The sequence below is a fragment of the Gopherus evgoodei genome, chromosome 5 (assembly GCF_007399415.2).
Source record: "Gopherus evgoodei ecotype Sinaloan lineage chromosome 5, rGopEvg1_v1.p, whole genome shotgun sequence".
Taxonomy (NCBI): Eukaryota; Metazoa; Chordata; order Testudines; family Testudinidae; genus Gopherus; species Gopherus evgoodei.
In genome coordinates, this window is record NC_044326.1 from 53,130,527 (window position 1) to 53,155,892 (window position 25,366).

At 39.3% G+C, this 25,366-nt stretch overlaps 1 protein-coding gene across 1 annotated transcript in view; it reads left to right on the forward strand.

The window, feature by feature from the left end:
- Positions 1-25,366, forward strand: part of KIT (KIT proto-oncogene, receptor tyrosine kinase) — a 74,600-nt gene that overhangs the window by 28,956 nt on the left and 20,278 nt on the right. Inside the window, exons 2-10 of the mRNA XM_030564543.1 lie at positions 17-301; positions 3,895-4,031; positions 6,640-6,799; positions 10,372-10,561; positions 11,179-11,294; positions 21,924-22,038; positions 23,346-23,539; positions 24,752-24,858; positions 24,947-25,073. Of these exons, the coding sequence (XP_030420403.1) occupies positions 17-301; positions 3,895-4,031; positions 6,640-6,799; positions 10,372-10,561; positions 11,179-11,294; positions 21,924-22,038; positions 23,346-23,539; positions 24,752-24,858; positions 24,947-25,073 (1,431 nt within the window). The remainder of the gene's footprint in view (positions 1-16; positions 302-3,894; positions 4,032-6,639; positions 6,800-10,371; positions 10,562-11,178; positions 11,295-21,923; positions 22,039-23,345; positions 23,540-24,751; positions 24,859-24,946; positions 25,074-25,366) is intronic.

Consider the following 25,366-nt stretch of genomic DNA (forward strand, 5'->3'; position numbering starts at 1 on the left):
TTTGTCTTCTTTACAGATCCACATATCCTTTTTCTTACTGACTCTGACCCTTTCATCTATGTAAAAGAGGACAGCGATGCTCTTGTGGCGTGTCCAGTGACAGATCCAGATGTTTCACATTTCACCTTGAAATTATGTGGTGGCAAACCATTCCCTGAGAATTTGACATTTATTTCCAATCCCGAGAAAGGAATCTTTATAAAAAATGTACAAAGATCATTTAAAGGGTGCTACCAATGTTCGGCAAAACGAAATGGAGTTGAGACAATTTCAGAAAATAAATACCTGATTGTAAGACCAGGTAAATGCACGTTTTCCCCCTCTGCATGCATATGGGCATTCATCTGAACAAAACAGATTGATGAACACTGCTGTGAATACTCTTCTAAGAAACACTAAGGGATCTTGAATTTTCATCACTGTTTTTCATAGAAAGATTTGATTTAATTATGCAAGTTTAGGATTACTAGATTTTTTTCATATAATAAAACATTACATTTTAAAATACAGTCATAAATAGGTGCCTGTTTGAGGTTTTGGTAGCTGGGTGGATAGGTTGCAGGGATTTTGGAGCTTGTTCCAGATCTGGAATTTGGTAGAATGGTGTGCGTTTGTTTGTGTTTGAAGGGACAAGAGAAGAGGTGTCACATAAAGGTCGACAGTGGGGATCTTAGAAAGGTTTTGGCAAAATCCCTGCTAATTTTGGGTAGTTCTGTGGATTCTAAAAGAAATTTGGGGACCAAGCTTTTCTGAGCCCTACTTCAGTGCTGACACTCATCTTCGATGCTGGCTTTCTAATTCATTTGCTTTGTCAAAACTTATAGTATTCAATAGATTTGGATAGGACTGTCCTGCTAAACCAGAAGACTAGGACACCTCATCACCTTACTGTTATCTGTATAATTGAAATTGGAAGAACTGATAATACATTTTGTTTAACAAAATGTAGTAAGCAAACAAATACAGTTTCTCACAACTGAAGTAAGGTGTGTGTGTGTGTGTGTGTGTGTGTGTGTGTGTGTGTGTGTGTGTGTGTGAGAGAGAGAGAGAGAGAGAGAAGCTGTGTGGTGGGGGAAGGAGGGTATGGAACAATCTAGTTTTTTCATGGGTGAAAAAAGGTAGGTATAAAAATCTTGTCCTCTAATTTTGAATGGGACACCACTGGTAAAACTTCCGTTTGTAATTGTTTACCTCTTATCTGCCTCTTGTATTTTAAGTCCTTTTAGACAGATCTTTTATTTAACCTTCTAGTGACACTGTATATTAGCAAATTGTTGTAAATCAGTAGAGAGAAAGAAGTATAAGCCTATTTAATGAAAGCGCCTAAAATATATTAACGATTGAGGTGCACATCTTTTTAAGGTTTAAATAGCTTCCCCAAGTTCACTCTCCAAAGGTGTGATAGAAGCAGGAATAAAAATCCATAGCTCCTCATATCAGACTGCTGTTTTCACCACTGGTAGGCCAGGAGTGGACAGTTCAATTCCACTGGCACAAGAGTCAAATATGAAAAGTTCTATATAAGAGCTTGGTATTATATTTACAATAAGGGGGAAGAAACACAAGCCAAAATCAGGAAAGAACAGGTGAAAGAATGTTTAGATAAGTATTCAAGTTGGCAGGATCTGGTGAAATTCACCGTAGTGTTCTTAAAGAACTAGCTGAAGCAATCTTGGAATCATTAGCGATTATCTTTGAGAGCTCATGTAGGATTGGTAACGTCCCAGCGGACTAGAGAAGGTCAAACATACTACCTACGTTTCAAAAGGGGAACAGAAAGGACCCGGAATTTTAGAGTTTGATAACTGGAAACATACTGGAACAAATTATTAAACAATCAGTTTATAAGCACTTAGAAGATAATAGAATTATATGGAATAGCCAACATGAATTTGCCAAGAACAAATCATGCCAAACCAAACCAATTTCCTTCTTTGATAGGATTACTGGCCTAGTGGATAGGAGAAAAGTAATAGAAGTGATATATCTTGGTTTTTAGTAAAGCTTTTCGCACAGTCCCACATGAAAATTCTCATAAACAAACTGGTACAGAACTGGTTGAAAGACCCGAATATTTATCAATGTTTCTCTGTCAAACTGTGGGGGATGTATCTAATCAAGTACCACAGTGGTCTGTCCTGGGTCTGTTACTATTCAGTATTTTCATTAATGACTTGGATAATGAAGTGGAGAGTATGCTTATAAAATTTTCAGATGACAACATGCAGGAAGGGGCTACAAGCACTTTGGAGGACAGGATTAGAATTCAGAATGACCTGACAAATCTGCGAATTGGTCTGAAATCATCAAGATGAAATTCAATAAAAACAAGTGCAAATTACTACACTTAGGAAGGAAAAATAAAAGGCACAGCTGCAAAATGGGGAATAACTGGCTAGGTGATAGTACTACTGAAAACAATCTGGGGTTTATGGTGGATCTCAAATTGAATATGAGTCAAAAATGTGATGCAGTTGCAAAAAAGGGCTAATATCATTCTGGGGTATATTAACAGGCATATCATATGTAAGCCACAGAAGGCGATCGTCCCACTCTACTTGGCATTGTTGAGGCCTCAGCTGTATATTGTGTCCAGTTCTGGGTGCCACACTTTAAGAAAGATGTGGACAAATTGGAGAGAGTCCAGAGTAAAGCAACAACAATGATCAAAGATTTAGAAAACCTGACCTATCAGGAAAGGTTTAAAAATGGCATATTTAGTTTAGAGAAAAGAAGACTGAGCTGGGACCTGATAACAGTTTTCAAAATATGTTAAGGACTATTATAAAGAGAATAGTGATCAATTGTTCTCCATGTCCTCTGAAGACAAGAATAAGGGGCTTAATTTGCATCAAGAGTGATTTAGGTTAGATAAATGGAAAAATTTCTAACTATAAGGATAGTTAATCTTTGGAATAGGCTTGTAAGATAGACTGTGGAATCCCTCACATTAGAGATATTTAAGAACAGGTTGGACAAACACCTGTCAGGGACAGTCTAGGTATACTTGGGTCTGCAGCTGCACAGAGGGTTGGTTTAGATGACTTCTCATGGTCCCTTCCACCCCTATATTTCTATGATTCTCTTATTATTATACTATAGTACAAGAGACAATTTAGAGGAAGGAGTAGGGGAAAATGTTGAAACAACAAAAGAAAATTAAAGGAGGAAATTGAAAAGCTTTATATATTACAGATAGTATAAACTGTCATTACTTGATTGAGTTCAGCACAACTACACCAACTTAAAACAGCTGTGTATCTAGCCTACTAAGTCAATAACACATCACCAAAGCCATCTCAGTTGGCAACCTTGTCAGTCTTGATGATGACCTACATTTGTGATCATCCATCTCAGAGTTAAGCCCCAGTGTCTGGATGGTGTGGTAAAATTAAGCGCTGTCATTCCCTGTGCAGTTCCTGTCCTTTGGCTAACTGGAGCTCTTTCAGCTTTTCAGGCATTCAGTTAGACATTTTTCAAGAGCACTAAATTCACTTAGACATTTTATAGTTAAGAAATTGCATTTAATTTCAAGATGCAATTCCTTAGTGACCTAATTCTAACTGGTTTTAGTTGTAGACTTCAGCAGGATCATCATTGTCATAGAATGACTTACCTGATTGATAGTTAAATACTGTCCACATTTATCCATGTAACTTGCATTTATCCATGTGATTTGAGTAGATCTAAGTGTTTCCTAACTTTAAGTATAGTTCAAAAGGGGGCAAAATCAAAATATACTTAGCATGAAAACACTACTCTAATATATTGCAGAGATTTGAATGCCTCTAAGAGGTCTGAATTTTGTTGGAAGGTTAATGACTTGTTGATTTTTATCCCTCTTGGAAGCTCTGAATGTAATGAAAAATAATGCACTTATAAATTGTTTTCCAGTTCACAAAACCCTCCCTGTTATCACCTTATCCAAACCCAGCCAGCTTCTCAAAGAAGGGGAAGAATTTGAAGTTACATGCACAATAAGAGATGTAGATAGTTCGTTGAAAGCTAATTGGATTCCTCAAAATAACACGGTGAGATCATTTAAGTTTTAAAACACAGTCTAAAAAACAACAGGACCTTAGAAAGGCATTTATGTCAGTATTCCTTGAAAATAAAACTTCTGTGAAGATATGTATATGTTTATCTCAAGTAAGTAACATTTGGCCCATTTCAGTTTACCTCCGTTCCTTACTTAGGGCAGTACTGGGACTTGTCCTTACAACACCATGCATGCCAAAGAGGGGGCACCAGGCACACTCCTGCTTTTCTGTGTGGGCTACTTGTATCATTGATCACGGCCCTGGGGGAGAGCAGCTTCCACATACCCAGTGTTTTCAAACCTGGGTGCCTGACATTAGGCTCTTAAATCTGAAGATCAGCCTGCCTATACTGGCTTACCTAAATACAGAACTACTGAGCACCCATAAATCCCATTGATCTCAACGGGAGCAGCAAGATCTCAACAGCATTTAAGAGTTTGGTCATAGTTTATAAAAGTACCTGAAGTTCCCAAACTGATGGTTATTGGTAATAAGACCTCCTACTACTCCTGCAGCATACAGTCCCATGTTAATTGACGGGTCTTTTAATGGTAGTGACTGGAATACATAATTTGCCATTCATGTATGTATAGAAAAATAGCTTCTGTGATATTGTAATGATAGATAAATCATATAACCTCAGGCAAATATGACCTGGATACTGACTCTCTTGGGTTCTGTATGCCATTCCTAACTAATCCATTGATGCTGGCAGAGTTTCTATCACTAAGTGCCTATCTATTGGGAAATCCCAGCTCACAGCTTCAAGAGTTAAAGCCTAAATAACATGTAGGCAGTATGGTACTTGCAGATGGGGCTTTTGGTTCTTTGCCAAGGTTAGCTATAAATCTTGCATTTGAGCACTTTTATTTTCTCATTTGATTGCAGTAAGGTCAGGATCTTTTCTCAACCACATTTTTTTCATGCTATATTAGTTTACATTTTTATGAAGAAAAATCCACAAGAAAAATATTTTTGATCAAATAAGTTTGACCTTTCAGTCTTGTTTAGTAAATATCAGGGGAAGCAATCATTTAAATATTGAATGTCAAATTAAATTCTGTATTGGAATGGCTAGAATACATAACATTAATGAGTTTAAATAGAGGCAGAATTGCATATTGGCCAGAATAGGTCAAAATAAAAAATGTTCACTGCTTCCCTGATCACTAGTAGTAGTTGTTGCTGCTTTTGAAAAATCAATAGAAGATCTGTTCTAAACAACCACTTCCATATAAAACTTAACACATAAAATATTAATGATAAAGAGGCCAAAAGTCATAACTGTGTTAAATGGATAAAACACCTGGAAATGTCTAGCACCTCTCCAAATGAAAACATTTTCATTTGAACATCTAAAAATATAATTCAATACTATGCTTTGATCTAATTTCAAATGACACATCATCCCAATTTAATAGTAGATTGCCACAGAAAAACTAAAAGCACTTACTACCTGACCATATCATGAGATCCCACCTAAAATCTTTCTTCAGCTCCCAGGCCTTACACTCTAGACACACCCTCCAACATATTAAGTGTTTGAGGGAAAAAATGGCTTTCCAGTTTGCCCAGAAGGTTAATAAATCCAGATGCTTGTGGATCAAAGAGGGAAATGTATTCCAAAGCTGAGGACCCCTCACTGAGCAGCCTACTGGCAGCTCCCTGTCGTGGTGTTGATAGAACTTCATGCTGATCATCACTGCTGAACTCAGCTGTGATAGGAAAAACCCAAGAGAGAAGTGGTGCCACTTCTCAAGCTCTGTGAGGACTTGGCAGTTTAAAATTAGCACCTTAAACTCTACCTGAAACTTTACAGAGAGTCAGAGCAACTCTTGGGGTAATGCTTTTTTACATGCTGTTTGATGCACCAACCGTCAGCCCAGCAGCCACATTCTGTGCTAGCTTCACCTTCCAAGCAATGTCAAAGTGAAATTCAATGCGGAGGTCTCATCTAGTCTCCACACAGAAGGACTAGAAACATTATTTTTAGTATAAATGGAAGTTTGCTTTCTGTAGAATCTGAATCTTTCCTGGTGCTGGAAAATTACCTCCAGTGAACTGGCCTTGGCCCACTGACACAAACACCAATATTTGGGGAAATTTGGATTTGAACTTTTGTGGCTCTGGCCCATTTCTAATGATCTGGTACTCTTCAGACATGTGAACAAACTAGATCCCCTGCCTGAGGACAATAAAATCTAATTGCAAGGTGCCATGTGCCTGTAGTTCCCATTGAAACCATTTGGAATTGAGGGTACTCAGCATCCAGTAAGATGGGGCTCTCATTTAGAGAGAGCTAGGCCAGTGAAACTCAACAGACTAAGAGTGTAGGAGTTGGGTTTGAGGAGGAGAGGCAATAAAGAACATGGGGAAGAGAATACAGCTTAAGGAAGAGCATTATTTTTCACAGAGAATTGATCATGTAGTTGTTTTGTATGGAGAGGTTCCAGTGACAGGTTTGTCACGAAGGCTTATTATTCCGGTTTAAAGTTATGAATATTAATGTAGTGAAGTTATAATTACTTCTATTTTTAATTTATCTAGGAAGGCTGCTGCATACACAGTATTTTAGATGTTAATTGTTTTTTTCCGACAGACTGTTAAAAGCAAAAGCAAGAATATCGGTGATTATGAATATGAAAGGAAATTAACATTGAGCATCCGTTCAGTGGGAGTTAATGATTCTGGAGCATTCACATGCCAAGCAAGAAACTCTTTTGGATCATCCAATGTCACAATAACCTTGAATGTACTAGGTAAATAATTCTTAAAGAAATACAACATTTCTAAGAGCTGGAAAGAGAAAATGCAAAGTAAACATCCTCTGCAATATGGAACAGTAGAGCTTATTATTAAAAAGGTATTGCAGACTGGTGATATGTTGAAAAAGAAAGATTAAAGCTTTAAAGTGTATCACTTCTTTAATGACTGTAACCTACTCTTTTCAATCAAATATAATCTTTCATAGAAGAGCAACCTCAACAATGTTTGCATCTCTCTGGTTTGTGTGCTCTTAACTGGTTTAATTTTAAAACTATTTCAGTCTTAATGAAGCACAAAACTTCCCTTTCTTCATCTACTCACCCATCTTTGTATGGAACCATCTTCTGGAATCTTACCTCCTACTGTGAGTCTTGCCTCCAGGGCTGGCTTTGTGAGCTGCGGGGCCTGACTGGAATACTCGGCGGTGGTCTGGGGCTTCAGCAGCCCTTCAGCGGTGGGGGGTCTGCACTGGGTTTTCCATGGCACCGAAGGACCCCCCACCACCAAAATGCTGCTGAAAACCCCTAGAGCGTGACTCCCAATGCTGAAATGCCACTGAAGACCCCTGGCGCAGGGCCCCCTTAGGCGCAGGGCCCTCTTCAGCATGGGGCTCGATTCCAGGGAATCAGGTGAATCGGCTTAAAGCTGGCCCTGCTTGCCTCAGCCCATCTTGATAATGTGCAGAGTTATTACTAGTCCCATAAATATTTGTCTTACATTATTCCTATTCTGTAAGCGTTGGCAGAGCAAATATAAAACTGGTTTTCAATACTCACATTCCATGTATAGGAAATTGATTTTCTGTTACATCCATTGGTGTGTTAATATGTTTTATGTAGGAGAAGCCACACTCTGAACTCTGTTTAAAAGAATAATTGGGAGAATTTTTATAAAATTACAAGTACAATTTATTTATTTATTTTCTGTACAGCCTTATAGCATAAAATACATGGGCTTGATTCAAAGCCCACTGAAATCAGTAGAGATTCCCATCTGTTGACTTCAATGGGCTTTGGATCACACCATTTAAGAGCAAGCAGATCTTCTTACTCTATCCCTTTTAGTAACAGGCTGTGCTGAGAAGACTATTTAGATCCCAAATGCCCTGTATTAATTTGTATGACAATCCATGCCTTTAAAATATTAAAATCACTGTTAAGTGCTAATTTGCTAAATTGATAAAGGAGCATATTGCTGTAGTTAGTAAGAGAATTTTGAATAATTCCAAGTTACTAGCTAAAAGATTTTTGGTTCCTCTGCTTCCACGAATGTAGAAATTGAAAAAAAAAAAAATTCCAGCTGTGAAACCTCAGTATTTCTTGATATAGTGGTTACTCTTGTCATCTTTTTTTTTCTTTATTAAAACAGTTTTCTTTCACAAATACCATTACAAAACTGTTTGCATGGTTCTCTATAGTAAGTCGAGGAAAGCAGAAATAAGATAAATGGTTAAACCAGATTCTGAGCTGGTGTAAATCAGCACAGCTTCATTGGTTTTAATGCAGTTACACCTATACACACCGGTTGAAGATCTGGCCTATAATTTTGATGTATGTTTTGTCCTATTGTATACATGAAACTAAATTGTTATATAAACTAAACTAATGAATACTGAAGCAATGTTAAGTATTAAATAATATAATCTTTTTCAAAGAGCTGGGGTTGGGGAAATAAGAAAGTTTATTATAAGGGAAGGGAGGCTGTTCTATACAGAGCCTATTATAAATACTCCAAATGCAAATGAGTTTGCTGAATTGATTCACTCAGAATAGCTTTGTGAAATACGGGAGAAAAAACAGTTGCTCTGTGTGTGCATACTTGCTTTATTAAATGAAATGAGCATAGCACTATAAAACAAATATTTTTACAAGGAAAAATACTTATATGTTATGCTTAATAAAAAAAAATAAAGTTCTTAATCAGTTAAAAGCTGGAGTTTTTCATTTTCAAAACAATATTGTTTTGTTTCCTTAAGTTTCACCTACAATCTGTCCTGGACTCTTTTACTGCTAATTGACAAAATAGGTTATTGCTTTTCTTTACTGTTCCAAGTCCTAGGATGAAAGAAGTGAAATATAGGGGGAAAAAACTGAGAGATCTTTGAGATTGTATCAGACACTAAATTAACACACCTTTTGACATTAACCAAAAGGCTTGGAAGAAATAATACCTATGTTGATGAATCTGCTGATATATATTTTTTGAAAACAGGTTGATTTCTGTAGAATACAAGCAATTACTAAAATTCTGTTTTGGGTATTGGCAGTTTAATCACTGAATTTTATTTGAAATGTCTCAGATACAATCTTGAACTTAATAAGATTCCAAGATGTATTGAATGAATAGCAAATGTATCCAGAGTTAATGCAAAACAAGAGTTTGCAATGAGATAAAAAACCTCATGTTTCGGAGTTTAAACACATTTCTAACTAGGAGGGAGCAGGTTTTATCATACCTGCTTGCTGTCGGGCTTTTTACATATTCCTCTGAAGCATTCTGACCAGTGTCAGAGACACGATACTGGACTAGATGGACCACAGGCTTGATCTGGTACAACAGTTCCTGTGTTCCTATTTTGAAAATTTCATGGCTCTGCACTGTTAGACTTCTGCTTTCACAGAGCCTCACTGACTTTATTATGACTTTAGTACATGCATCCAACCAGGCAGAGCAATTTGGAAGCGTGCGGGCCCCAAGTTCTAACTTTTGGTCTAACTTAAATGATAGCTATTGTGGATCAGGAACAAGCAGTAAACCACTTTCAGTGATCTGAAACTGACAATGCATATACGAATAAATATAGAATTGAATATTTGTCTTTTAAGAAGGGTAGTATTAAAGCTGAGTTTATTAACTAAAAGAAAATCATTTCAGTAAATACATTGCTCTACATGATATTTTAGAAGATAAATGAATGGTGATAAATGGTATGTCCCAAATAAAGTTTAAGACACAATAGTAGATGAACAGAAATGCCTTCATTTAGAAGAATTGGTATCCAGGCCTGTGAACTTTGTGCATATGTCATTAATTACAGTTTTTGATAGTTTCACTTATAATTAAGAATGACGCAACAGTGAATCATTAAGTACACGGTAGCAAAAACTCAAGGTATATTGTCACAAACAATTTATCTTGCATTTGTTGTCAACATTTGTTCTCCAGCAAACAGTCAAAGGCTTCAATTATGGAAACATTGAAGTACGTGAGTAAAATTTAAACATTTACCCAATTTTTTCCACGAGCATGGTCAGGATATTTCAATTTATTACCATAAGATTAAATTACTTCTGCTAAAGCAACTGTAGGTTTGCCAACCATGGCTGCAGTAAGTTGTTTGGTTGTTGCTCTTATTTGCAGTCAAGGCTTCATTCCCATATGCAGCTAGTGGACTTGGTTTTAGCAGGTAAGAGTTCAGAGTATGCTTCCTAGATAAAGTTTCCTGTCTCACAGCTTGATGTTGGATCACTGACCTGGTATTAGTAAATAGTGCAATAGAATACTGAAGGATTGGGTAAAAATTGCCTTTAAAATTGTTTTTTTTTCTTCTTATTATGGCAATCAGATAAAGGATTTGTCAATGTGTCTACTACGAAGAATACAACAGTAGATGTGAATGCTGGGGAAAATCTAAATTTAATAGTTGAGTATGAGGCGTATCCAAGACCAGAAGAAGAAGTGTGGCTGTATATGAATGAAACATTACACAATTCATCTGATCACTATGTCAAATTCAAGACTGTGGACAATAACAGGTAATATAAGTAATTATAAGCATGACTGATTTAATTTGAGACAGCTACTGGAATCTTCCAACAGAAGATGAGGATGGGGAGATGCAAAATAAATTATTCCCTTGCCCCCAATCCCAAAAGGATTGGGGAAAGAGAAATGCCAAAGAAATCGTCCTGTCACAGGGCAGGATGCTTGCTTATTATGCCATAGGGTGCTTGTTTTCAACTTTGTGGTATGGGAGAACCATTCTTGCTGCTCCTGGTGCTGTCGTTGATGATGGCATAGATGCTCATCTCTTTGTGCATAATCATGCCCTCTCTGCGGTCACTGTGTTGTGCCAGCTGAGTATATCTGGTAGCAACCTCTTGTGGACCATGGCTGGATACCTTCTAAACCCTCAGTGTGCATATTGCTGCTTATGCAAAACCGTTCGGGCCCTTTCCCCACTTTTTTCCCTGTATAGGCAAGTGCAAGTTTTAGCCCTAAGAGAGCTTTAAATATAGGGGTTTCAGCATAAACTGTGACATAAACAGTCTGAATATTTACATTCAGAATATCTTGAATCACTTAGCAACTGACCTTCCATGCACTTAGTGAGTAACAACTGTGGTAATGTTTAATTTCTCTGTCTTTGCAGATACAGGAGTGAACTTCACCTTACCCGATTAAAAGGAACAGAAGGAGGCATTTACACATTTTTTGTATCCAATTCTGATGCCAAGTCCTCTCTAACATTTAATGTCTATGTGAACAGTAAGTAAAATGAACAGTCTGAAATCTTTTATTATCACAGACGTATTTTACAAAATTAAACGCATGTACAAGATGTCACATTGTGGTTCAGCATAGGAGACAATGTTTCATACAAAGTACAGTCTGTAAAACTATATAAATATCAAGATATAAAAGAACAGAGTACTTATGCAAATACATTTTATGTCATTCCTGATCTTAAATCTATGGAATACGCCTCGCTAATGATCATAGGAGGTGAATTCTGGAGGTTAAGTGTTGAGCAATTTTAAAATACTGATCTGGTGAATTTATATATGGGGAAAAAATCTGTAGAACCTGGAAACTTGGCCTCAGAAAACAACTATGTCCCATACCCCGCTGATAATTTAGGGTGGCTTATGATACTCTAGCCTCCATAGCCTAACAAAAAATGCAGATAAGAATCCAATTTAGGGTATTAATGGCATACATTTGTTTGAACTACATGCCAATGTTGAAATCTTGACAAGGGGATTGCATCCATTGACATGCGTGGTAGCATTTTGGCAGTCTCATTACATCTGCAAAATGATGTAGATGGTTTGTTTTCAAAAAGGCCGACATAACTTTAGAAGTGCGTATGTTGTCATTCCCAAGCAAAAGTTATATAAAAATTCCAGTGTGTTAGTTTAGATGCAAAACAGCATTCTTCAAGACTCCCAAAAGTGAAGTGTAGGAAATGAAACCGTTAGTAAGCTCTGGCCTTCCTAATTAAGCCATTCTGCAAGAATTTAATGGTCTAAGCAAGCAAAAAATGGTACGTAAGTAAGACCAAATTTAACAAAAATCAAAGCAATAGAGGATCACAAGTAAAATGGAGGAAGCTAAGGAGAACAGGGGAGGCACTGCAAGCTGAATGGCAAAAGGAATAACTTGGTAGTATTAACATGTTGAAAAATGTGAGAGCATTATCCATAATATAGAAATGTAAATTTACATCAAATCCTATGCTATTGATTTGTTTTAATTACAAAATATTGCTCTCTAGAGATGTATTACAGTTTTTAGTCAAGACTATTTCTTTAGGATACAATAATTGTATTAAATGTTCAGCACTAATTACTGAATTGCTCCCATGTGGTGCTGGGTGCTAACATTTGAGTTTTACACAGTATCACCATTCGCAATATCATAGCACATTACCAATTATGCCACTTCGGAATTAAAGGTATTGTGAGTTATGTATGTGGCCATCAGTTCCTGTGAACCTGACGGGATCTCTCAGATTTTGGATGTCATATCTGCCTGCCAGAAGTAGCCTGTCAGTTCTTCACAGCAAGTGCTCCAGGTTAACAAAGCAGTTCAGTAATAGGTAGCAGGTTCGGAACAGTTTGACTGAGTATTACTTAGTGGCTGCTCTCATGGTCACTACAGCTGCAGCATCAGATAAAATAAATGCCTTCTGACTGAGTTTGTCTGGAGCTGCTTGTGTTTATAGCCACCAGTATTCAAGTCTCCTTCCTTTTTGTTTCAACAGTTAATGGGAGTTGAGGGGTTTTAGCCACCTCAAAGGAGGCACATAGCAGCTCACAGGAAACATTGCAACACTGCATGGATTGCAAATTTTTTATTTGCTTAAAAAAAGTTTTCTTTGGAATTTTAAATAAATAAAATAATTTATATTGGTTTTTCATATTTGTACAAGCTTTAAGGTAAATTTGGCCTGCCAATGTTTTCTGACTGTTTTTTCCTCCATGCATTTTAGCTTCTTTGTTCAGACGTGTATTTTTAAATTTTATTTTAATTTTTAGAGACTATATAAATTGTTCATTTCTTCTCTGTATGAAAGACAAACAAAATAATAACGTAAACCTATATTTAAAGTGGTTTGATTAATAAATAGATAATTAACTGTCATTCTAATGCTTTATAATGGCTGAGGGCCAGATCCTGGTCTCATTGTTTGCAGAACTCTTGTCAGTGAGAGTTGTGCTTAAATTGTCAGGATATAGCTTCTAATGTTTGTGCCTCTGACTTTGGCAGCAGATACTAATTAAACATGAAAAACTAGATTCATAATCCGGAGGAGAATCTGTTTATTTTATTTTTAAAAAGTTTCCATTTTGAATCATTTGTCAAAAGATATGAAAGCCCTGTGCAAAACTATCTGCACTGAATTAAAATAAGTTTGGCAGGAGGATATGTTAAGCTCAAGTAATACCGAATTGCTAAATAAAGGCTTTGGGTCACAGTAAGCACGACATAAATTAAATTAAGACGGAGGAAGCTTTGAAATAAAGAGCCAAAGATAAAAATATAAATTGACAAACAGCATGCTGAAGGGAATAACAGTTCGGAAATGATAGAAATCTTGAGACTTAGCAACTAAAGTCCAGCTAGAAATTAGTGAAGACTTTTTTTTTTCAAACTTAAATATAGGTTTCATGACAATCAACAAAGTATTATATATGCAGTTCAGGATGATGCTACAGGTGGGAACTAATCAGGTTACCACCATGATGTTACAAATCACATGATGCTAGATTCAATAGTTTCCCAGATATCAGAAAGCCCTACTGAAAATATAGGGAGTGTGTGGGAAGTCACCATGATATTTTAAAGAGTGTATTTCAAATCCAGAAACTGGAGCTGTAGGCAGAAAGTCCTCTCCAGTGACTACAGTGTTAGACAATGGCAATAGAATACTTTTAGATATTTATTTTTCTCTGTTAATAATGAAGGAAAAAGAAATTGGTAATAAAAGTCTTTTGAGTTATAAATAGTAGTGGCATCTTTAGTTCCTCTTTACTATGTTTGGAATCAACAAGAACTGAATAACAGTTAATAAACTTAATGAAATTAGAGATTTAAAGCATTTAATGACTGATTATTAAAGGGAATATGCAAGTATGCAGAACAATTTAATGAAACGTTAAATAATTAACATGTTATAGCCAAAGCAGTAAGCAACATATAATCATTAAAATGCTATCTGATTTTAAATTAAGGATAATTAGATACTGGAAGTCATAAAACTAACCATAATAAAATATTTCTCAGAATAGGATAACTTAATGAGAAACTCTGTGTTCACACTTGCCAAAGCTAGTCCACATTTGAGTCTATTTGCTCTATATTCATTTGACTCCTGATAAGGCTCCTTACTGCATTAAATAAGAGGAAGCTAGAGGGAACTGAATAGCAGTGGAAGAGGCTAGCCCAGAAAAAAACAACAGCTTACAGAGTCTGGAACTGACATCTGGTTTATAGGTCCAGTCATCTCTTCTCATAAGGATTCTCTGGAGGGGAGACCCAAGTAACACCAGTGTGTTTTAAGCATGTAGCTAGATATTATTATTATTTTTGTTATTTATAATTATGTTGGGATCCTGGTTCTGATCTCACTTGTTATTCCATTATGTTCAATGGAGTTACTCTAGAGTCTTCTTTGAAGTGCTTGCTCATGTCCATTCCATTGTACGTGTGTGTGCTTGCCACATACACGAGTGTCAGAAGTTTTTTCCTCAGTGGTGTCCATATGGGCCAGCTCTGGCACCCTCGAGATTGGCGCACGTACATACCGGTATAAGGGGCGCCATTGGCTCCCCGCTCCCTCAGTTTCTTCTTACCGCCATTGATGGTGCTGGAACGTCTCCTTGCCTTGGCAAGCTTACTTCTCTCAACTGTGCCTAGTTGCAAACTTTTTGCATATAGTTGTTAAAAACCTTGATAGTTTTATAGTTTCCTTAGTGTAGAGTTAGTAGTAGTTTGTTAGTCCCGAACAGGACTTAACCTAGGGATAGGACATGCCCTGGTCCCCGAGCTTCAAACCTTGTGACTGTTGCAAGAAACTCATACCAGTCAGTGTTCCCTATAGAAGCTGTCTGAAGTGTTTAGGGGTAACCCACATTAGCGGCAAGTGTCACATTGGCAAGAGCTTCAGACCACAGACCAAAAAGGAGCACACCGCCATCACCGACCTCACACCAGTACTGATCTCCATCCCCAGTACTGGCTAAAAAGCAAAGAAAGTTCTCCTATGTCCCGTAAAGGGAAGGAGAGAGTCAGAGGAGAGCTAAGACCCACGCGGGGCAGCTCTTCCCCTCCAGATTTTGACCAGGCTCCATTTACCATTGAGCTGTCGAGCCCACTTTCAGACCCACCCGCCACCCTGGGAAACGGTAGAAGCATTCGGCCTCTGGCAGTGCCATCCACACCAGAGGCTTTTCAGGCTGCTAGGGACATACTGTCCCTGCCAGTGCCACCCACGCCGGCCATGGAAGTGCCCTGTTCGAGGGGTAAACCTGCCTTGGGACCCTTCCAACGGTCCCCATCAGTGCAGCACCACTCCTCGCCACAGAGACTGCACCATCATCGCACGTGTGAACAGCGCCACCAGCCCCTGGATGTGGGTCAGCTTGCCTGCCAGAGTTCCCAGCATTGGTCCCCGGACTCTAGGCAGCATTCCTTGGGCTCTAGGTGTCGATCACTAGCAGACTGGTGCAGATCCGCAGAGGCACGACACCAGTCCCGAGAGTCCTGGTGCCGGGAGCACTTGAGCTGCTTTCTCAGCTCACAGCACCATTCTGGAGGGTTGAGACGCCGGGCCCCGGAGACCCGTCACCAGTTGCTGGATTGCCAGTACAATTCACCTTGGGTGTGTCAACAGTCTTCTCACTCCTATTTCTGCTCTTGATCTATGGAGCGGCACCGCTTGCTAATCATAAGGCATTGATCACGAGGGTACAATCGCTGATTCACCGAATGCTGTCACTGGTCACCAATGACACCGAGAGTCATCGCTTCCAAACAGATCCTCAATGGAGGTCCGCATCCAGAGCCAACTGAATCAAGGTAAGCAGGCAGCCTCAGTACTGTCCTCGTCCTGCAGACAAGTCTCTCCCTCCTCGGGCTCGGACAGAAAGGATTAGACCCTGCCTGCAGGCCAGAGCTACCCATCAGGGGCATCAGCATTCCCCGCTGGGCCACCAGTGGCAGCATGGCCCCAAAGCCAGTGGTCTGCCCCCTGGCAACTCTGGAACCACCGGGGATTTCCCCATTCATTGCAGGGGCATATGTCAGATTTGGAGGCATCTGACAGATGATTGGCGACATTCTCCCTCCTACCCCTTGACTCAGAAGTGGTATCAGAGCAGGCTCCCCGGGGCCAGCCAGCCTCAGCTGAGGCTCCCATAGCAGAAGCAGCAGAATTGGCCTGCCCCCTCATCATCTTTGCCCAATGAGGTGATAGTAGGACCCTCTCACTCCGTTCCCCAGGACAATGCCAGGGCCCACTAGGAGCTCTTGAAGAGGGTCGCCTCAAACCTGGGGCTGGAAGCCAAGGAACTGGCAGAACCCTTGGACACTCTGTTTGATGTGCTGAGTGCAGCAGCCCCCTTCCAGGGTTGCATTGCCAGTGCATGAGGGAGTGGTGAAAATTACTAAGACCCTGTGGCAGACACCCTCCTCACTGCCCCACATCTCCAAGCGAGCAGAAAGAAAATACTACGTCTCCGCTAAGGCGTATGAGTATCTTTATACCCACCCTGCCCCAAGCTCACTGGTTGTGCATTTGAGAGGGAAAGGGTTTTAGTCCCACTATTTTTCAATCCCAAAAGCCAAAGGGGGGGTCTATGCCCCATCCTCGACCTACAGAGCCCCAACAAGTACCTCAAGAAGTTGAAGTTCTGCATTTTCTCCTTGGCTGCCATCATTCCTTCCCTGGATCTGGGAGACTGGAACGCCACCCTTGATCTGAAGGACGCTTACTTTCACATATTGATATTCCACAATCACAGATGGTTCCTACATTTTGTAGTTGGGACCGCCCACTTCCAATACATAGTGCTCCTTTTTGGCCTAGCAACGACATGAAGGATGTTTATGAAATGCATGTTGGTGGTGGTGGCCTGCCTCAGACATCAGAATATCCAGATTTACCTGTACCTTGACAACTGGCTATCAAGGGCTGCTCTAGGGCCCAGTCCAGCACAGCATTGAGACCTTGTGAGCCACTTGTCAAGCACTGGGCCTGCTGATAAATGAACAAAAATCAACGTTAATCCCGGTCCAACAGATAGAGTTTATTGGAGAGGTTCTCGACTCTACCTGAGCTAGAGCATTTCTGCCAGAGGCCAGGTTCAAGGCAATGTCAGATCTGATTGCCAGCATCACCTCATATCCACTCACCACAGCCTGGGTCTGTCTCAGACTTTTGGGTCACATGACAGCATGCACATATGTTGTCCGCCATGCGAGACTCAGGCTGTGTCCCCTCCCGATGTGGGTGACATTGGTCTACTCCCCAGCCAGACATCACCTAGACAAAATCATCACAATCCCTCTGAGTGTACTTATCTTTCTTCAGTGGTGGTCCGACCTGACGTTGGAAGGTTTGCTGTTCGCGAGCCCATGACCCATAGTCTCCTTGATTTGGGGTGCATCTGACCTTGGATAGGGAGCACATCTCAGTACACTTAAGACTCAAGGGTTATGGTCTTGAGAGGAGCTTGCATTACATATAAACATCAGGGAACTCAAGGCCATCCATCTGGCCTGCGGTGTCTTCCTTCCCCAACTGTCTGGTCGAGTGGTGCAGGTATTGACGGATAACACGGCCTCCCATCTTTTTTGTTAACAGGCAAGAGGGAGCACATTCATCAGCTCTGTGCCAGGAGACCCTCTGTTTTGTGGGACTTCTACATTCAGCATGCAATCCACCCGGAAACATCACACCTTCCTGGCATCCAGAACCTGCTGGTAGATCACCTCAGCAGGTCCATCTTCTCTCACCATGAGTGGTCCCTCTACTCTGAGGTTGTCAGAGTTCTCTTCCAGAAGTGGGGAGCTCCTCAAGTGGACCTGTTTGCCACCAGACAGAACAGAAAGTGTGATCAGTTCTGCTCTCTCCAAGGCCTTGGCCCAGACTCGCTTTCCAATGCCTTTCTCCTATCATGGTCAGGGGATCTGATGTACGCCTTCCCGCCAATTCCCCTCATCAGCAAAGCCCTCTCAAAAATCAAGAGGGATAACGCATGAGTCATTATGATCTCCCCAGCATGGCCTTGCCAGCATTGGTTTGGCATGCTCATGGACTGGCTATGCCAGCCCCGTGGCCAATTGCCAGTTGCCCAGACCTACTCTCACAGGATCATGGTCAGCTCCTGCAGCAAAACCTCGCCTCTCTCCATCTCACAGCTTGGATGCTGCTTTAGTTGAATCCAAAGGAACAGGTCTGCTCTAGTCAGGTACAGCAGGTCCTCTTGAATAGCAGAAAGCCCTTCACCAGAGCGACCTGGTAACATAGAAGTGTTTTCCTGCTAGGTGTTGGAATGCAACATCTCTCTGACACAATAATCTCTGAAGTCTATCCCGGATTACCTGCTTCACTTAAAGCACCAGGGCCTCACCTTCTCTTCGATCAAGGTGCACCTGGCAGCCATATCGACCTACCATCGTCGTGTCCAGGAGATCGGTATTCTCGCATGAGATGCGGATCAGGTTCCTGAAGGGCATTGAAAGGCACTTTCTGCCAATCCAGTACCTGGTTCCCCAATGGGACCTGAACCTAGTCCTCTCCAGGCTCAGGGGTCAGCCCTTTGAGCCCATGGCTTCTTGTTTGTGGAAGCTGACATTCCTTGTAGTGATTACCTCAGTGAGATGTGTCTCCGAGATTAAAGCCCTCACTTCAGAGCCCCTGTACACAATATTCTGCAAGGACAAGGTCCAGCTGTGTCCTTATCCAGCTTTTCTGCCTAAGGTGGTGCCGCACATCCATGGCAATCAGGATATATTCTGGTGTTCTGTCAGAAGCCTCACACAGCCCATGAGGAAAGACGGCTGCACGCTCTGGATGTCAGGCACGCCTGGGTTCTACCTGGAGGACACCACGCCCTTCGGCAGATCGACCCAGGTCTTTATCACAGTAGCTGACAGGATGAAGGCCTTCTGGTCTTCTCTCAGAGAATTTCAAATTGGATCACCACCTGCATCCATACTTGTTATGAGTTGGTGCAGGCTGTGTCTCCACCGATAGTGAAGGCCCATTTGATTAGGGTGCAGGCATCTTCGGCTGCCTTCCTGGCATATGTCCCTATCCAAGATATATGCAGGGCCACAATGTGGTCTTCAGTACACGTGTTCACGATGCATTATGCCATCACACAGCACCTGAGATGATGCTGGCTTTGGCAGAGCTGTGTTGCAATCGACATGTCCAGGAACTGCTACTCATCTCCAGTGGTGCTACACCTCCAAAGGAATGGACATGAACAAGCACTCAAAGAAGAAAAGATGGTTACCTTTTTGTAACTGTTGTTCTTCAAGATGTGTTGCTCATGTCCATTCCATGACCCACCCTCTTTCCCCTCTGTTGGATTTCTGGCAAGAAGGAACTCAGGGAGGGGGGTACTGGTAGCGCCCTTCGTACCGGTGCATACTCACGCTGCTCCAGAGGGTGCCAGAGCCGGTCCCCTACAGATATCACTGCGGGAAAAACTTCCAGCACTGGTGCTTGTGGTGAGCACACACACCTACAATGGAATGGACATGAGCAACACATCTCGAAGAACAACAGTTTTGAAAAGGTAGCTGTCTTTTTATGCTCCTGTAACCAAGATCAAATTCAGGCCCAGCATCTCATAGTATATCACTTTTAGGTACTAGCTTGCATGTTGTTGTACTTGGCTTTTACTGAACAGTAGACCTGCATATTTTTTATTTTTTGTTTCCTTCACCCAAAGCCAGAAAGGTCTAGATTCGGGCTTCACCCAACATGATATTTTTAAAGTATCTAATGTTCAATTTCCTCTTAAATTCAGTTTGACTATTAATTTGTCCAGCTTTTTCTAGCAATAATCTGTGCTGGATTGTATATTGCCCTGTGTGTACAGTATGTATTTCTAAGGAAATGTGTTTGAGTTTGAAAGCAGTCATCAGTCAGTGAATATCAGATTTAGTTAAGTTAAAAAAATTCTTAATGTGACTGTCTTGGAATTGGGCCTTAAGAAAAAGTTAGATATCATCCATGAAATCCCCCATTGTCCAAGATGTGCATGATCAGAATGTCCTACACTAAATGTTGCAAATAGAATCCAGTATATTGCAACAAGGTTAATTGTTTGATGCTTTGAATCAAACATTACATGATTTAGAGGTGAAGGAGCTTTCAGTTCTTGAAATATGGCTCACTAGTAGATGAGGATACGATTGAGGATTTGAATGCATTTTATTGCATCGTTTAATTAGGAAGTAAAACGGACAATGAAATTCATACCCACAAACAAATTACAGTATATGGATCTCAGCTGGTGTAAATGTACATACTAGCTTCACTAAAGTCAATACAGCTTCATCATTTTACAGCACATGACAATTTGGTCTTATGTGTCTATGAAAAATAATGCATTAAAAAGATCTTTTAATGGCATCTATGAATCACTCAATGTCCTTGGAGATTACAGCAGATTGAATCTTCCATTAGTGTCATTTACAGTTAGTTGAAAGGAAGCTAAGGTACATATGGTGGTATATGTGACTTCTATGTTTATTAGAACTATCCAAATCCTCTATTAAATGAATCCTCACAGAGTGTTTTAGAAAAGTTGTCAAAACTCTGTTATTGTTATACTCTGTTATTGCCTGTTCTTCCAAAAGATCTCAGAAACTGGATCACTATGTGGAAATTTTGCTTTATTGGTTCGTTCTCTTCTTGTGCTCAGATAACAATCTTTTAAATAAATACAGCAATGTTGTTATTTCTTGATATTCTAAAATAAAATATAGTGTCTTGAGGAGAGGAAGCAGCTCAGTACAATGTTTTGTAAAGTAATGAATCAACTGTGACTTACTTTTTAGGAATCTAATGCATTTATCCAAATATTAGTTTTATTTCCTGCATGTGCAATCTCTTAAAAACAATTTTTACTCATGTAAAAATCCAAGCCTGAACTATCAATGACAATGTATTTGTAAATATACATCTATATTTTATTGTGCGCTGTTTAAACTCATTTGGGCAGTGCCTTTGATATTTAATTTGCTAGGTAGCTTCTTACAACAATCTTGCTCTCTATCAACTATGATCTAGAGAATTTGCAGGGTGTTTTAAAAACACAGCAAATCACAATTCTTAGTCGTTTCATTGTGGGAAATTCTTGTACATTTCATTTTAGTACTTTTCCTGGCTGTGTAATGGTGTTGTTTTACATAAAAGACAGATGTATCTATCACACCACACTTCTGTTACAATACATTCACAATCATGAAAAAAACAGTGTTAATGCATGTTAGGAGGTTAATGGATGTTGGTAGGTTAAACTCTTGTCAACTGTGATTGTGTCATTTTAAATTCTTGCACAGATCAAGTATTTTGCATTGGTTTACTTTTACTTTCTTTGGAAAATCTAGCCAAGACTGTCAAAATAAAAATATTAAACTGAATATATTTTCATAGGTAGCCAATGTTAAGACTGATACTGTAGGAAAGATATGGTCATATAGGCCCTGGTCCTGCAAACACTCATGCACACGCACAACATTGTGGAAATAAATAATCCAATGGAAGTCAAATGCATAAATGCTGACAGAACCAGAACCAGAATTAGTAATAAATCAGAATGCAAATTATTTATTCACTGAAGGCATGAGTATTCACTTATTTTATTGCAGCAAAACCAGAGATTCTCACTTCAGACAGACTTAGCAATGGCATGCTCCAGTGTGTAGCAGCTGGCTTCCCTGCCCCTACAATAGATTGGCATTTTTGTCCAGGAACTGAGCAGAGGTGAGTATTTCCAGAATATACCTTAAAAGTGACCTGACACACCTGATTTAAAATTCAAGCAATAAGATGTTGAAAGAAGATAGTCAAATATCTGTTCAAATGTTGCATTATTTCTGTAAGCATAGTCTTGATTGTTTTAGGTTTGTGCTGTTTGGTGTTTTTTTTTTGTTTTGTTTTGTTCCTTGAAGGGAGGATACTCAGTGTATTTTACTGAGTAGACATTAAAGGCCAAATTGATTTCTGCTGTAAGCCAGCTGACTACAGAGGCTTCACACCTTTTTACCCGGGGGTGAATTTGGCCCTATTTGTGTAACTTCACAGAACGATAATTACAGAAGAGTTTCTATATATGGCTATTATCTTTTGGATTTATCGTGTAATAACACAATTTTCCAGGACACAGTATAATGACATTTCCATGTATGTACAGTAGATCACATGTTAAATCTGTCTGGAGTTATTTTGAAAATAAATTGCTAAATTACCAGGTCTCTAAGAAGATTGAGGTAGAATATTTGTGAAACACATTGTAAAATGCTCCTCACTTCTTCTGTCAGAGACATAGTACTAACAAGTCACATATATCTCACCGAAATCATTTTTCTTCAGCCTAAAATAGTCTGTTTTTTTAGTTGTCTTAAGGAAAATCTGCACTGTTTTATAACATGTTACTGGTAATATTGCTAAAATTAGCATGCTTGCTTTTATATAGTAATGATGTCAAATTTTAACTTTACAATTGACTGGTCAAAAAAAGAGTAAACATATTTTTTTGACCAATTCATAGGGTAGCTCTTAAAAACAACAGCTTGTGAGCCAGTGCTGGGTATTTAGTTCTTTGATACATATGGTGCTGTTCTAGGTTGGCCACAGATATATATTTATCTTGTTATAACACAATGTCTCTGAATAAGTTGTTAACAGTGGGAGTTGAAACCAGGACCTACGGATCTAATAGCCTGAGCTAAAGAGCCAGGTTCCATAGCTCAAAGGCTGCAGTAGATTCATAAACCCTCTCTATATGTGGAGTAGCCAGTAGAGTAGACCAGAGAGTCATATTGTGTAGGTATTGGTTAAGTTGTCATGGAGGATTTACATGTATAATACTGCACACAGAGAAAAAAAACACTTCAGATCTGATAAGTAGAGTATAAAAAGCAAGTTCTTCAGCTCAGTCCTTCAGTGGAGCTATGTCAGTTTGCACGAGCTGAGACTCTGGCTGTAAATATCAAACTTTATGAAACAATGAAGAATTTACTCCAAGTATTTATCCGTAAAGCGGTAATTGTCAACAATGTTTCTCCCAGGTGTTTTGATTCACCAGCTATATCTCCTGTGGATGTGAAGATCTATTCTAGAAATTCATCCTTTCCATCATTTGGAAGGATAGTGGTTGAAAGTACCATTGATGCCAGCACGTTCAAAAACAATGGCACTATATCATGTGAGGCTTCCAATGAAGTTGCCAGAAGTACTGCTTTCTTCAACTTTGCTGTTAAAGGTAGTGGCCAAAATGACACAGAAATGTATAAAATGTAATTAAGATGATGGGATATTTTAGCTCTGTGCATCACAAATAATTACAATAAGACCCATATTTTAAATGCATTGCCTGGGGATTTGAAGCGTTTTTGGTACAGTGGTTCAGTAATATATTAAGCTACATTTCCTGTCATACTTCTTAAATGTTTGACTGTTACAACCTAGTAGACGTTTAAAACTGAAATCTGTTAGCTTCCATTTTCTTCCATCATATATGTAGTATGGTCTAGTGGCCAGAGCACCAGCCTAGGAGTCAGGAAAACTTTCTGCCACTGACCTGCTCAATAACGTTCCCGCACTGTGCCCTCTCACCCCTTTGTCTGTCCTGTTTATTTAAGCTGTAATACAATGGGGCCCTGAGCTTGGTTGGAGCCTCTAGGTGCCACTATAATAAAAATAATAACAACAACAGACTGCAAACACGCTGGTTAGAGGGTGCTAATGAGTTTTGGCCTCCATAGCAGCATAAAAGAAATTGCATTATTGTAAAAGTGGAAATGCCAAAATACTTATCAGTTGCAACCTGCATGTTGTTCTTTGTTGTTTCTTTTTTGCAAAAATGAAGGTTTCTGTGGCTTTCTTTTTGTATATTATATATGGAACATAGTATAGAAACAAAAATGGGGCAGATCTTAACAAGATCATGCAACTGTCCAATTCTCTGCTTCCAAAGACTATGTTGTGGAGAGCATATTAATCATTGGATAAGCTAAAAAATTGGGACTTAAAGAAAAAGTTTGTTAACTGAACTTTTCTCAAACTAATTTGACATGAATCCTGTTTTTAAAGCTAAAAATAATTGGTGAGAGCTTTCTTAATGGGCTAACAATAGAACTATGTGCTACCATGCAGAAACCCCGAGTTTAATTGGTCTTGGTTTTTGCTTCCTAGTTTGATGGGACTGGAAGTGCTCAAAAAGAGCTAAACTGCACAGTTTCCAGGGTAAAGACATGTCTCGAGGTTTCATCAGGCAACATCTTCTTACAGTTCTATCCATTCAGCCTTGAGGTGGAGGGAAGGGAAAAAGGCAAATCATCTGTGCTTCAGCAGAAACAAAGAATATTCCCTGAGGAAGAAAAACAATTAGGGGGATAAAGATTTGATATTTAATGATCCTTTAAATGTTGGGTTTCTTGTTCAAATTTAAACAGAACTTTCTGTCTCTTTCTAGAACGTATCAGTACCCACACTCTCTTCACTCCTTTACTGATAGGGTTTGGAGTAGCAGCAGGACTGATGTGCATCGTAGTAATGATTCTTGTGTACAAATATCTACAGGTAAAATCAGACACACACATTCATCTTTGTTCTTCTTGTTGAAGTTTTAGCAGTAAAATGGCTATTTTTTTCTTTTTTTTTCCCCTAGAAACCCAAATATGAAGTTCAGTGGAAAGTTGTTGAAGAAATAAATGGAAACAATTATGTTTATATAGACCCAACACAACTTCCTTATGATCAGAAATGGGAGTTTCCTAGGAACCGATTGAGTTTTGGTTAGTTTAGGTTTATTTAACTTCATCTCCAATGTGAAATTTTCAATCTCTGTAATATGAGACCTTGTCATGAAAGCATAGCATTTGCTATCAATAGTATATTGCATAGTAAAGTGTATAATACTGACAACTGCTACTTTTGCATGCCATTTGAGAAAGAAGTTTCCTGTCTTAAACTACTTCCATTTTCTTTGAGACAAATAAATAGGCTTAAATTGATCCAATAATCTACTACTGATCTTTTTTAAATATAAAGCAAAAAGAACCACTGATAGGTAAAATTTTGTGACACC